We start from the raw sequence: 15,042 nt of genomic DNA, 5'->3' as shown, positions 1-15,042 counted from the left end.
TCGTGGGGCACCAGGGACCTAATTTGGGTCAGCTGCATGCAGTCCAAACCCCTTATCCATTGGACTGTCTCCAGCTTCATTTGAGGATTTATTTTTGATTTTTGTTTTCTTCCAAGTTCAGCTTGTTTTATTTCAGCTTAATACAGTCCGCCACATAAACAAAAATATAGTTAAAGATGGACCCCTGGAAGTCACTGCAGGCCCAGCAGCACCTCATCCTGGGGCCAAGCCTGGTACTGAAACCTTTGTCCCAGTTCCGAGTGTCACTGGCTGACTCTTGGGCCCTTTGAATATTGCTGGGGAACAGTAGAAACCAGCAAAAATGAATGCCGCTGGTATAGGGAGTACATGGAGAATTAAGGAAATGGAAAATATTCTTTGCTCAGAGATTGAAAAAAATTAGCACCATTAAAATGCTCTTTCTACTCAAAGTATCTTACAAATTTCTTTTTTCTTTTTGGCTGTACCCAGCAGTGCTCAGGGCTTACTACTGGCTCTGTATTCAGGGGTCACTCCCAGTGGGCTTGGGGGACCATATGGGATGCTGGGGATCAAATCCAGGTCAGCTGCATACCAGGCAGGCGCCCTCCTGCTATACTGTGTCTCTGGCCCAGCATTTTACATCTTTAGTTCAGTAGTATCAAAATCCTAAAGGCATTCTTCAAGGCCACACACTGCTCAATTACTTCTGTGGTATGTGGGCAACCACAGAGCACCCTAATGTCCAGAGCAACCCTGAAGAAAAGAAATGAGAGGCACAGCACTAATCCGCATTGTTTGCTTTGCCTCGCCTGGGTCGTCAGGCCGTGTGCCGCGCAGGGATTGAGCTAGCAGCTGAGGCTTGTTCTGGGGCATTGTGAGTTGCTGAGCATCTGAGCCCAGCAGTACGAATTTTGCTGTGGCGCTATTGCAGTCAGAGCGGTGAGACGCTGGGAGCTGCAGAGACATATAATGTGCAGCACGTTTACCTTGTACGCGACTGACCTGGATCCAGTCCCTGGCACCCCATATGGTCTCCCGAGCACCACCAGGAGTGATCCCTGAACGCAGAACCAGAAGCAAACCCTGAGCACCACTAGTGTAGCCCAGAAACCAAAAAAAAAAAATGCCGCAAAACAAACACGAAAGAAACCAGTGAGGCACTGGAGCAGTAGCAGACATGGAAGCCTGGGATCGACTCGAGAGCCAGGAAACCCTTTTCCGAGTAGCTTACAGCAGTATTGAAGGGTTGTTAGGAAAAACAAGCCTAACTCTATGACTGTCTGGACTCACTGGAGAATCAGATCTTTGCCGTCAGGCATCTTTGTAATTATATAATTAATTTTACTTATCTATAGGTATGCTGATAAACTCTGTGGACAGAAAATGAATGTTTTTATTCTTATTTTTGGGTCACACTTGTCTGTGCTTTCCCTCTCGTCTTGGGAGTACTCGGGACCGTGTGCAATGCCGGGGACCAAGCACAGCCACCTAGATGCACTCAGCTCCTGGGATTCTCTCTCTACTTCGAGAAGACAGCATTTTAAACTCTTTTTTTCTGTGTGTGCATTTGTGTGTGTGTGGTGCTGGGCGTTGAACACCGAGACTCACACATGCAAAGAAAGCAGAGTTCCTGCCACTGAACCAGCCACACCCAGGCCCTGAGAAATCTTTCTCTTTGTATTTGTTGCATTTGTCCATTTGTGTGATGAGAGTCAGTGGTTTGAAATCTTTTATTTTTTATTTTCTTGGTTTTAGGGCCACACCTGGCAGTGCTCGGGGCTTATTCCTGGCTTTGTGCTCAGGGATCATTACTGAGGTGATTAGTGCATCAGATATGGTGCCCGGGACTGAACCTGGGTCTTCTATGTGCAAGCCGGAGCCCTGCCTGCGGTCCTCTTGCCTCAGCCCACCCCTGTTTTCTGGTGTCTCTGAAGTATCCCGGACCTGTAGTTTACTGCCAAGTACCCAAGGATGTGGCGCTTCTTGGCCCTGCTATGCCAGCGATGACCTGGGCCACCCCAGTAGTGCTCAAGGCCCTTCAGGCAATTCTTGGGGACCATGTCGCGTCTCTGGGTGAAACTGGCGATGCTGAATGTCAGGGCTTGTGCTTCAGCCACTCTGTCCATCTTTCTGCTCCCTCGGCAATTTCCTGCCTATGGGTCAGATCTGGGCTGGGCATGTCTAGCCTAAACTCCCACTCTGACTGCAGAGCTGCCTTGGTGGAGTTACTTCACAAAGGATATTTACACACAGTATAATCCCATTTATCTGCATTCACTGATTTGTACAAATGTATATTGCATTTGCCTCTCACTGCTCAAAAGGGCTGGGGAGGAAGTTTCTCTTCTGGGGTGACACAAAACAACCTCTTTGTAACAGTACCTCCTAGAGAAAATGCAGTCTCCAATCACTGACCCTCACTTGGAGGAGAGATTGAGCTTGAAACATCACCCTTTTTGAGGATGTGTGTTTGGGGGCCACACCCGGCTTTTCTCAGGGCTTACTTCTGACTCTGCACTCAGGAATCACTACTGGGAGTGCCTGTGGGGTGCATATGGGATGCTTGGGAGGGAACATGGGTTGCAATGCTAGTGCCTTACTTGTAGGCTCTGCGCTCGGGGCACATTCCTGGCCGGGTCCTTATAGGAGCTGGAGGGACAGCCGTGCTGGCCCTGGCCTCTGGACCCTTAAGTGCTGAGTGTCCACAGCGGTCTTGACATCAGGTTCTGCCCTGCAGGGTTGGACGGCAGGGCTGTCTGTTCTCAGAGGAGAGAAGGTCCCGTGGCTGCTGAAGGCCACATAGACGCAGTGTGGCAGAGGCCCCACGACAGTCAGGCCTTCAGTCTGCATCCAGCCTCCCTAGAGTTGGGGTCCTGTCTCACTGGACATCCGAGGTGGACTTACAGAGGAGGACACTCACTCAGCACCCTGCCCAGACTCTGAGCCCAGAGGAGTCAGTTATGGGGGGCATGAGGCAGCAGGCCTTCAGAGTCACTCTGCTCTTGGTTCCTGGCAGCAGTTGCAGGAAACCCCGACACACACACCCTCTCCCCAGCCTGCCCAGGGCCCTGGGAAGCAAGCAAGCGCCTGTAAGCTGAGGTCACAGCTCATCCTACCGAAAACCTAAGCAGTGCCCCACCCTCCAAGTGGTAAATCCTGTGACAGAAAGAAAGTGCTTGGAAATCTGTTATAATGTCATGGAAATGGGCTGTCTGAAAGGCATTTGGACAGTTCCTGTTAGGAAGAAAAGGAGACATGGCCAATGCCAATGCACACTAACATAGAAGAAGCTATTAATCAAATGAATTTAGTAGGAAAAAGGGATCTTTACCAAAGGAATTGAAACTATAACAAATTTACAAATAGGGATGCTGGATAAATTTAAAAAAAAAAACAAAGAATGAAAATCTCCATGGGAAGCATAAAAGTAAAGGCTCACGTCTTGCAGGTAAGTCGAGGATGAAATTCCATTAATGAGGAACCCCGGGTGTAACTTAGTGGCAAAGCACATGTATCACACGTGAGTCCCTGTGATTGCTGGCTCTGGGAAAACTCTAGTAATGACTCAAATGTAACTGGAGAGAGAAGTAAGAGAGAGGAAAGGCTGAAAAATCTTTTGAGAACTTTCAGAATCCATTCAAAGGATAAGCATAAGATGTATTCTTATCCCAGGAAGTAGAGAGAGGGAGCAGAGTATTCCTCAGAGAAGCAGACACCAGGGCCTTCCACACCTAAGGAGGCTCCTAAACGGAGAAATACATCTGACTCCTTAAATGCAAAGTATACTGCACGAAGACACATAACTTATCAAAAATCAATGACAAAAGATATTAAAGGTTGCTAATGAAAAACAAAAATGATTGTCTGTACTTTTAATGCTCGTACGCTGGCATCTACTGCATCCATTGAAGACCTTATGGTACAAGCACGAAAGATCAAGTACGACATCATTGGTCTGACTGAAACGAGAAGACATCAATCCCATCATGCTGTTTTCGACACTGGAGAAGAACTGTTCCTTGGAACATGTGATAAAAGAGGTGTCGGTGGTGTTGGTATCCTTGTCAACACAAACTTAGTCACGAGCATTGATTCATTCGAATGCCTAACAACCCGAATCGGACGATTACACTTGAATAAATGTGGCTCACTACCGGCAGTTTCTATCTTTGTTGTCTATGCACCAACATCCAGTTATGGTGAAAGAGAAACTGAGAAATTCTACATGGAGCTGGAGAAGTTCTATAAAGATCACACCTTCTACAAGATCATTGTCGGTGATTTTAATACCAAGATAGGACCAAGAAGATCAGTCGATGAACTCCACATCGGAACCCATGGCCTGGAATGGAACGAACAGGGTGACAGACTGTCTGAGTTCATCATGTCAACCAAAACCTTCCATGGTAACTCACAATTCCAAAAGGCTGAATCTAAACGTTGGACATGGGAGTCTCCCGATGGACGGTTCCACAATGAAATAGACCACATCATATTCAATCGGCGGTTTTGCCTAACCGATGTTGCTGTTGTCCCAAAATTCCAAACGGGATCAGACCACCGTCTTCTTCGTGCAAAATTCTACCTCACAGAACGAGGAGAAAAGAATGCAAGGTGTAAGAAGAGGACTCCCAGAACAACCACCAACTGGGAACTCTTTGGCTCTATTGCGGCAACATGGGAAGATGCCGTCATTGACAACATTGATGAGGAATACGATCGAATGATTCAGCACCTCCATGATTGTGCAAGGAATGCCAAGAGAGAGATAACCACAAAAAACCGTCTTTCTTCGAACACTCTTGAACTTATTCGCCAACGTGGCTTGGCACATGCCTCAGGCAACCACAAGCGAACATCCAAACTGGCAAAACAGTGCAGAGAAGCCATCAAGGATGATCTCAAAAACAGGAGAGCAGCAGTACTGGTAGATGCAGCAGAAGCTCGGAAAAACATTCGTAATGCCCGCCTGTCCTTCACCAACTACAAGACCAAGATGACTGCCCTCCGACATCATGATGGATCTATCACATCTTCCAGAAGGGCAATGGAGAAGATTATTCATGACTTCTACTCAAATCTCTTCGATAGCCACGTCCACTTGCCGACATACCACATACCACATGATGGATATGTCATTTCCAATGTTCTCCCTTCCGAAATCCAACATGCTATCTCGTCGATAAAGAAAGAAAGAGCACCTGGCCCAGACAAGATCAGACCTGAACACCTGAAGAACTTACCATCAGTACTCATCAATACATTGGCTCGACTCTTCACACGCTACCTGTCTGAATGCAAGGTTCCATCCCAATGGAAAACCAGCAGGACTGTACTACTATACAAAAAAGGAGACATCCACGACATTGGCAACTATCGCCCAATCTGCCTATTGTCTGTCATCTACAAACTATTCACTCGAGTCATCCTGAATAGGATTAGCAGGACACTAGATGAAGGACAACCATGTGAACAAGCTGGATTCCGAAAAGGATTCAGTACCATCGACCATATCCACACAATAACCAAGCTCATTGAGGTATCTCGGGAGTTCAAGATGCCGCTCTGTCTAACGTTCATTGATTTAAAGAAGGCCTTTGATTCTGTTGAGACGGAAGCGATCATGGAAGCCCTAGCCAATCAGGGCGTACAAACTCAATACATCAGGATCCTTCGTGAGCTCTATTGCGGATTCACTACCAAAATCTCACCATTCTACAAAGAAGTAATCATCCATATCAAGAGAGGGGTTCAGCAGGGTGATACCATTTCACCAAAACTCTTCAGTGCCACCCTCGAGAACATCATGCGACGACTGGAATGGGAAAACATGGGAGTGAAGATAGATGGTCGGCAACTACACCACCTCCGCTTTGCTGATGACATCATTCTAATAACACCAAACATCAGCCAAGCGGCACAAATGCTGAACGACTTTGACCGTGAATGTGGAAAGGTCGGACTACAGCTGAATCTTACGAAGACAATGTTTATGAGAAACAGCCTTGTTCCTGACGCTCCATTCGCTCTCAACGGAACCACCATCTCCGAATGCAACAGTTATATATACCTAGGTCGAGAAATCAACATGATGAATGACCTGGCACCTGAGTTGCGCAGGAGAAAGAGAGCGACTTGGAATGCCTTCAAGAGCATTGAAGAAATAACTAAAAGGACAAAGAACCTCCAGCTACGAGCACATCTCTTTGATTCCACTATTCTTCCTGCATTAACATATGCCTCAGAGACCTGGACCCTACGAAAACAGGATGAGAACGCTATTCGGGTCTCTCAAAGAGGAATCGAAAGAACTATGCTTGGAATATCACGATTCACTCAAATGAGAGATAGAATCCGGAGTTCTGATCTTCGTCAACGCTCAAGAATCAAGGACGCTGTCTCATTTGCCAAAACATCAAAAATCAGATGGGCTGGACACGTAATGAGGTTTACAGACAACCGCTGGACTAGAGCCATTACTGATTGGATTCCACGGGACATCAAAAGATCACTTGGATGCCCACCTATAAGATGGTCAGACTTCTTCGTCAAGACCCTAAATGATCGGTTTGAGGCTCTGCATGTTCCTAGAACGAACAGATACCATTGGGCTACGCTAGCACGCAACCGGGATGAATGGAGACGTTACTGGCACCCGCTCGAATAAATTGATGAATAACAGGGATTAAGTGATTAAGTGATGATTAATATAGCTACCAGACAGTGTATTCATGCCTTCGATACATTTCTTAGTAAAACTACAGGCAAGGAGAGTATGGATGCTATGCGTATTTCTTTCCTTCCCCCCACCCCTTAAATTTAAAAAAAAAACCTGTTTTTATTTATCTGGGACCACACCTGGGGCTGCAGAACTTGACCAGCCATGTGGGCATTGGTGGTGTCAACCCTCTATGTGAAACATATGCTCCAGTCCACTGAACCATCACCCAGGCACACACTTTTTTTTTCTTTCTTTTTTTTTAGCACCTGTCCTTGTTTGCAGCTGCTGCTGAGTAGGCATTTTGGGCCAAAGGATGTCATGCCAGCTGCTAAATTTTTAATTGGATGCTGACTTTGGGGTCCAGAGGCATCTCTGCAGATTGTGGCTCTCTTCTGAGATTTGTTTGTGAGTCTCAGGATCATGGCCATTAATGAGCTTATATGTCACTAGAGGCAGTTCCTGGGCATGAATACCAGGCTCCCGAAAGAACAAGGGGATGGGGGAGGTTACCCATTCCTGTCCCCCTGAGAGCCTGGAGATTCAGTCACAAAACCTGCATACCTGGGTTTTTCAGCAGACTCATTCTCATGCGTGAAGCTTGTCATGGAGTCTGGCCGTGAACTTGGCGGCAGTTGAGTTCTGGAGGTTTTCAGCTGCCAGGGCTCTTTTTGGGGGTGTGAAGAGGCTTACCTGCTCCGCCTTTGGGTTGCCTCAGGTGAAACTCAGCCTGGAACGGGGTGAGGAGGCATCTCTGAGGCACATGTTTTTGCCTTCTCATGATCCGAGTCAGATTTTGAGTCAGAATATGCCAAACCAAACAAATCTGGGTGAGCATCCTCAGGAACCAACATTTTTCTTATGATGAGTGAGGAAAACCCCTTTGTACTAAATTCTTACTCCTTCAAATGTCTTCTCACAGGACACTTTGGTTCTCATGCTGCATGATGCTGTTGATACTGTGGGCAAGAGCATGCTGCCTTTTGCACACCCGTATTTCTCTCTCCCCAGCCCTCACAGAGTCCTGCAGGAGCCTCAAGGCCCTGTCATTGGGGGAGCTGAAGTTGCCCCATCTGGATCAGAACTGCAGACTCAGGTGGCCCCTGGCTCAGATCCTTGGGGTGGAAGCCCCTCCAGAATGACTCTCTGTTTCCCCTGCTACTTTCTTCTGCTCTCCTATTCCCTGTAGAATAAGGGAAAATAACTTGCCCGGCTCTGCCAACGTATCTGCTGCCAATTCGTCCATCTCGCAAGATACCATGCTCCATGCTGCAAGGCCCTGGGCCCACCAGCCGGGACTCACACAGGCCGAGTCACATGTCCTGTTTGCAGCTGTTCTGAGTAGGCATCTTGGGCCAGAGGATGGCTTTTCAGAGTTTGTCTCAAGTGGGTGGTGCACAGATGAAGAGCTGGAAGCCCTGCTGTCCCTTGTCCGCTTGTCTCCCCTGGGCTCCTGGCCAGCCCAGGCCAACGAGGTCCTGTAGCTCAGCTCCTGCTGGTGGGCTCCAGTCAGTGGCCGGTTGGTGCCTCCTGTGCTTGTTCCCTTACTGGCCTTGTCCCTGCCTTCCTCCTGCTTAGACAATCCGAGGTACCCACGGAACCATCACCTCAGTGGGGCCCTTGGAGGCCCAGCACCATCCCATGTGCTACCTGCTTGATTTCTGAGCAACCTGTATTCTAAAAGATAAAAGAAGTTTCATCCTAGAATACCTTTATTGGAGAAATAAAGGCTCTCTCTGGCAAAAAGAAACGAATGGAATTTAGTTATGGTTACTAGACCTGTACTGGAAGTGTTAATTTGCAAAGGGAAAAAAAAAAGTGTAAAGCTTTGGTAACAGTTAAGAAGCCAAAACACAGATAAGATGAGACAATGAAACAACTGGGAAGAAGAGAAGGACAGAGTTTGAGTCCAGAGAATGTTCTGAGAGCAGCATGAGAAAAACCTACTTGGATGTGGGAAAATGCATTCAAACCGCAGGACAAACCTTATCCCAACCTTATTTTGAATCATAATTCATAAACAGGAAGCAGTGCTGCTTAGAAGGAAAAAAGGAAGGAACTGAGAGCCGCACTTGGGAAAGCCACCGAAAGAAAGTGTGGATAGAAACATAGACAAGGGGCCAATATGACAGTGATAGCTGGAAATGATCACACTGGGCAAGAACGGAGTGTTAAGAGTGGGTGAAGGGGTATACATGATAACCTTTCAGTATCTGTACTGCAAACAACAATGCCCAAAAGGAGAGAGAGGGAGGGAGGGAAAGGAAGAGGGAGGGAAGGAAAGAAGGAGGGAGGGAGAGAGGGGGAGAGCGAGAGCGAGAGAGCGAGAGAGCGAGAGAGAGAGAGAGAGGAGAGAAGTAAAGTGCCTGACTTTGAGCCAGGTTGTGGGGGGTGATCGAACCTGTGGACACTGGTGCTCGGAAATGTACACTAGTGGTGGGATGGGTATTGGACTACTGTATGACTGAAACCTAATCATAAACAGTTTGGTAAGGGTCTGTCTCACAGTGATACATAAAAGTCTTTTAAAAAATAAACATTTTATCATGGTCATTTTATTGGGGTCTCTTTTACATCATTTGGTAGTTATTATACTCCTGGGGGGGGAGCTTATGCATCAGGGGTCTGGAAGAGGTACAGAACAGGCCTGTGTGGCAGCCTGTGGGACCCTGCGTGGGACTGCAGAGCCCAGAGCTCTGTCCCTGTCGCTGTGAGCATCTGCTGGAGTGATGCAGAAGAGGCTCTGACAGAGCAGACTGCCAGGTGTGGGCCAGTTGGAGCAGTACAATTTTTGTTTTATCACTATCATCCCATTGTTCATCAATTTGCTCAAGTGGGCGCCAATAATGTCTCTATTCGTCCCTGTCATGTGCTAGTGTAGCTTGATGGCATAATGGGGGCTCTTTCAGAGTCAGGGGAATCAGAACCATCATTGTTACTGTTTTTGGCATATCGAGTATGCAATGGGTAGCTTGCCAGGTTCTGCCGTGCAGGCGGGATACTCTCGGTAGCTTACTGGGCTCTCCGAGAGGGATGGAGGCTTTTAGGGCAGCCTCTAATCACCTTTACAGGTGTTCCCAGTCAGGCATATATGCGGGCAGAATACACTTGATAGCCTGCCAGGTTCTCTGAAAGCAAGAACTAGAGAATGAGAGGTTGTGTGGCCACAATTGCGATTGTGTGCTACTGAGAGGTTGGTTTTATAGTCTCTGAATCTTGGCCGTTGATGGGGTTACATGGCAGTTGGTGGGTGTAACTGTCTAGCTACTAGAAGATGGGGGATCTGGGTGGAGGAGGCCCAGGCCCGATCTGAGCAGGCTTGGAGATCTCAGCCCTAGTTCCTGCACACCTGAGTTCCTCTGCCAGTTCCTTCACACATGAGGCTCGTCTGAGCATTTATAATTGTTTTATAAACACAGTTAATAGAGTTGGATGACGTTATGAAGAGATACGGACTGAGATTTTTCTTTCTGTTAAAGAAAACAAAATTTTTGATTGGGCCATACCCAGCAGTGCTCAGGACTTACTCCAGGCTCTATGCTCAAGGATCACTTCCGGTGGGCTCTGGGGATCATATGGGGTGCCGGGAATTGACCCAGCTGGACTACTTCTCTGGACCCTGGATTGGGATTTTTCACAGTCTCCTTTAGCCTGTATGTTTTAATTTTAAATAGTGACAGATTAAGAATGCAAAGTAGAGAGAACAGCTTCCCTCTTTGGAAGGCAGCACATCTTTTATTTTAAAATATTTTAGTATTTAATGCCTCGGTATTGTTAATAGCAAATTTCATGTGACATTGGAAGACGTAATCTTGTTTGGGGGCTTGGTTTCTTCCTGTTCAGTGTTCAGGGATCACTTCTGGCAGTGCCTGAAGCCCTAGTGCCAGGCTGGTGATGTGCACAGCCAGCGCCCTGCCCCCTACACTGTCTCACCCCCATCCCCCATCTTGTTTTTATCCCAGGGACTCAGGTATGTTTTCAGTTGTCTGCCTTCATTGTCAATGGAAGTGTATGTTTTTCCTAAGGTGCTTTTTCCTTTATCATAAAAATTATTCCAGTGAAAACAGAGAATTCCTGTTTGGGGGTGGGTTTGGGGAGACTCCCAGCTTCTGTGCTTAGAGGTTGTTGCAGACCTAGCAGTCTCTCCAGTCTGTCCACTCTTGCTCTGCCCACCTCCTGACCCCTGGAATTAGAGGCTGGCAGTAATTGCCTTCAGAATTCCCTGTTCTTTTTCTTTCTGTATAAACCAAATTTTATGCCTTTCACGGTCCTTACTTCTTTTTATGAATTCTGTCTTTTTTCCAAGTCTGCACAATACTTTAATATACATAATTCTGAAATATTCAATATTCTAATATGCATAATATATCCGAAAGATATATACTTGTCGAAAGTATTGGATATACCAAACACAGTAACAACAAGTCTCACAATGGAGACGTTACTGGACCCGCTTGAGCAAATCGATGAATAACGGGAGGACAGTGCTACAGTGCTATCATAATTTGGCTTTCATGGATGTGTTTTTCCTCATGAGTGTGGATGAACGGATGAAGCGTGTCTGAGAGCTTGGCTGCTTTGTGGAACTGTTCCACCCCATGTGCACTCGCTCACGCCTTCTTGGCACTCCCACCCCAGCCCTGTGTCCTGCCTCGCACAGCCCCACGCTGTCTCCGGTTGGTCAGGCCATACGGTAGCGGCAGTGGCCAGCGTGTGTGCCATGTGGTTTTGGCATGAGGAGAGGCCAGGGTGCGCACTGTGTGGAGCAGAGTTTAGATGAAGATGGGCATGCTCTTCCTCATGCACTGCTCTTCTGTGACTCTCCCCTGTGGGTCCTGTTTTCATCTTCCCTTTTCATTCTGTGTAGAAATTCTGAATTTGCTGAAGCATGGGGAGCTGTGCTATATGGCTCCCTCTGTTTGCAGCACTAGGAGTAATTCCTGCATGTAGAGCCCTGAGCATCACTGGGTGTGACCCTCAAAAGTTCCCAAAGTGTTTTTTTCTTTAAAAAAAAAGAAAATAACCACTTTAACATCCTGTTGGCATTTCTGTATCTTTTTTATCTGTGCGTGTCTATTACGTTACAAAATTTTTGTAAAAAAAATTAGCTAGATTATATCACACAATCTTAACTTTTTTCACTATTTGTCAAGTATTTACCTACAGTTTAAAAACTAATGACAGTTTTATAAAAACATTGTAATCTCTCCTCCAAGTCATTTCCTAGCTTATTAAAGTGCTTCTGGGGACTGGAGAGAGAGAGGGGCGAAGGTAGAGCACTTTTCCTGCAAGGGCCTTGGAGTGGGGGGTGTGATGGCCAGCATCTGCAGGGTTCCTGAGCGCAGCAGGTAGTGTCCCCCAGACCCAAAACAGAACAAAAGAAAGGAAAAAAAAAGCCGATCTGTCAGTTCCTTCTAGCTACCTTTTACCAGATACTTTAGCTTATTATTCCCAACTACCAATTATAAAAAAATAAATATATGGAACATTTAAAAAATTATACGGTGAATATCTAATATGCCCATACCTTGGTTGTGTAATTAGTGTTCTAGTGTGCTGGTTTTGCCACATGTCCATTCCTTTATACAAATTCAGTTTATACTTGAAGTGCTGGCACACATTTTCGGTGCATGTTTTATAAAAAAATTTTCATTTGTGCTGAGTAGCTCTTCAAGAAGATTTTTTAGTACTAATTCACTCTTTGAGTGAATACAGAAGTTCTGGTACTTCCATGTTTTTAAAAGGACTGAATTTTACTTTGTTTAATGTAACCTTTAAGGAAATAATATTGGAATATAGGTTGTTACTAAGGTAAGCTTAATTTTATTTCTAAGATGACTCTTTTCAAATATGATGCTCATAAAGCAATGTTCATTCATAGCTTGCTTTGTTCTTTAACCCTGCTATAGATTTTGAAAAGAAATGTATATGATTTGTTTTTTGTTATATTAAGTGTTTTTTTTTAATGGGAACATTATACCTGTTTAGTAGCTATTTAAAGTTAGAGTTTAGATTTTAGATTTCATTCAGATAATCTCTAGTTTTTGTTTCTAGTGTAACTTGTAAGTGTCTAATAAAATTAATTAACATTTCTACATTATGATTTTTTCTTTTCCATAGAGTAAATGAGCCAGTGGGGACAAATTTTTCATTGAGGAATCTGAATCTCATGAACTAAATATTCTCTGTCTCCTTTGTCTCACTTCTTGAACTTTTGTTTTATTACTTGAAATTTTGTTACTACTATTATAACATTGTAGTTGATAGAAAGACTCTGGAGAAACAGTTTTTCTAGGCTTGCAAATGGACATACAGCACCAAGGTGTTGGAACCAGGAAAGTAGACCAGAAGGTGGAAAAATTTATGCAGTGCTTCTCTAAATTCTAATTCCTTATGCTGTACTTTAAAGGTAATTTTTAAAAGTTATTAACTTCAAAAAATTCTAGGATCCCACTAAAGATGAGTTACTTTCAGTATCTGCGCACTCATCCAGGTCTCTCTGTTCACAGCTGGGCTCCAAATGCAGAGAACTCAAAGACATTCATTTCGGCCAGTGCTACAAGATCTCGGATGAAGGCATGATCGTCATTGCTAAGGGTTGCCTGAAATTGCAAAGGATATACATGCAGGAAAACAAACTAGTAAGTACTGTTCATCCTGTGTCTTTTGTCTCAGATTCTTTGATTCCTTCAAACTCACCTTACGAATTTTCTTTTGCTGATTTTGCTTTGGGGCTTTAGAGCTTTCTCCATTGGTAGCCATATGGCCTCCTGAGGTCCCAGGACACTCTAGGGGGATCACAGGTGAAAACTGTGTAAATGGGGAGAAAACAAGTAGACCAGAGGTAGGGGTGACACTGGAGGGAAAAGGGTCAGAGAGGACCAACATCAGAAAAAGGTTGGGAAGGAGATGAAGTGGAAAATATTGTGTTAGGGAGCAAGAACGCTCTCTAACAGGGATCTTACAAATGGATTATATGGCTAGACATGTTTGTATGTGGCGTTTGGACTTTTAAAATTTCACATTAGCATGTGATGTATGTTTTAAATTCTGATTGTGAAAAAAATTGAAAAAAAAATTTTAGTTGCTCACTGTATGGTGCCCTAGTTTGGGATTGTGCTTTGGATTCTCCTGGATAATGATAGACAGGAGTTTTTAATGTTCAGGGAGATACAGGCTTGTGAAATAGGTTCTTTCTCGAATATGGGGGAAAATGGGACCCAGGAAATTGAGGCAGATAATCTTGGTGATTACACAGTTTTGAACACATGTGTGTGTAACTCATTCACACCTAGGTGTATCATCTACTCATTTAAAACTGGATAATTTCCTTTCATTGAGGTGTAATTCAATAAAATAAGGTGAAACTCACATAAATTATGATTTTCTACTTTAAAGTGAGCCATGAAGTGTTTCTTAAGTGTATTTACAAAGTTGTGCAGTCATAATGATTAATCTGGAACCTGTTTTATTGTGCCCTCCTGGGAACCCTGCGTCTCCATGCACCTTTTCTCACTGCCTCCTCCCTGCAGTCCCGTCCTCCGGAGTTTTGATTTGTCCTGTCTGTTCACGACACTTAACATGAATGGAATTGCAGTGTGTGGTCTGACACTTAGCAAAATGTTTTAGGATTCCTTCATATTGTAACGTGTCAGAATTTAATTTCTTTTCGTGGCTGAATAACATTCTAGATTCATTAATTCTGTATTGCCAGACACATAGTACAAGTTAACAGAACAAGTTACTGGGGAGGAATTAGTAGAATTATCAATGTTGGAAAATAAAATATTCTAAAGTATGTGGAGGTGGTCCCGAGAATTTAGTTATTTAAAAAAAAAATAAAACAGGACTGCTTTTTAACTGTATCCCTAAAATAAAGGGCTCTTTTGTTGATACTTAGAGCTTAGAAAATTTAACTAATTCATTTCATATTAGTATAAGTTTTGAAAAGTTTTAAGGGAGATAATGCTCATTCTTTTATTTATTTTATAGCCTGGGAATTGAACTCTGTCTAACATGTGCAAAACATGTGTCTCTATACCACATTCCTTATCCTGATAATGCTCTTAGAAAAAGATTCTTGGTGGAAAAATTGAAGCTGAGTTAAAAGGAAATGCTTTTATGGCCACATAAAATTGCATTTTTCTCTTATCTGATTCTCCATGAAAAAAATAATTTCTTTGAAATTATGTAGTAAAATGAGTATAACATTTTATAGTAAAGTATTTCATATGCTTCTTTACATTAAACACTGATCATTCTTGAGGTAAAGTGCTAAGGTCTTGTAATAAAGGGAATAGGTTTTCTTGTGTCAGAAAGACTGAACTTTTCATTTAAAAATT

General features: G+C 44.4%; 1 protein-coding gene across 1 annotated transcript in view; it reads left to right on the top strand.

Annotated features, from left to right (window-relative positions):
- The window catches only part of FBXL17 (F-box and leucine rich repeat protein 17), a 538,170-nt gene that overhangs the window by 37,373 nt on the left and 485,755 nt on the right, over nucleotides 1-15,042 (top strand). The window contains exon 4 of the mRNA XM_056139026.1: nucleotides 13,210-13,341. Coding sequence (XP_055995001.1) covers nucleotides 13,210-13,341 — 132 coding nt within the window. The remainder of the gene's footprint in view (nucleotides 1-13,209; nucleotides 13,342-15,042) is intronic.

Source organism: Sorex fumeus, unplaced genomic scaffold (genome assembly GCF_029834395.1).
Source record: "Sorex fumeus unplaced genomic scaffold, SorFum_2.1 ptg000131l, whole genome shotgun sequence".
Lineage (NCBI taxonomy): Eukaryota > Metazoa > Chordata > Mammalia > Eulipotyphla > Soricidae > Sorex > Sorex fumeus.
The sequence above is the reverse complement of the archived record's forward strand: the minus strand, read 5'-3'. Positions and strand labels throughout refer to the sequence as shown.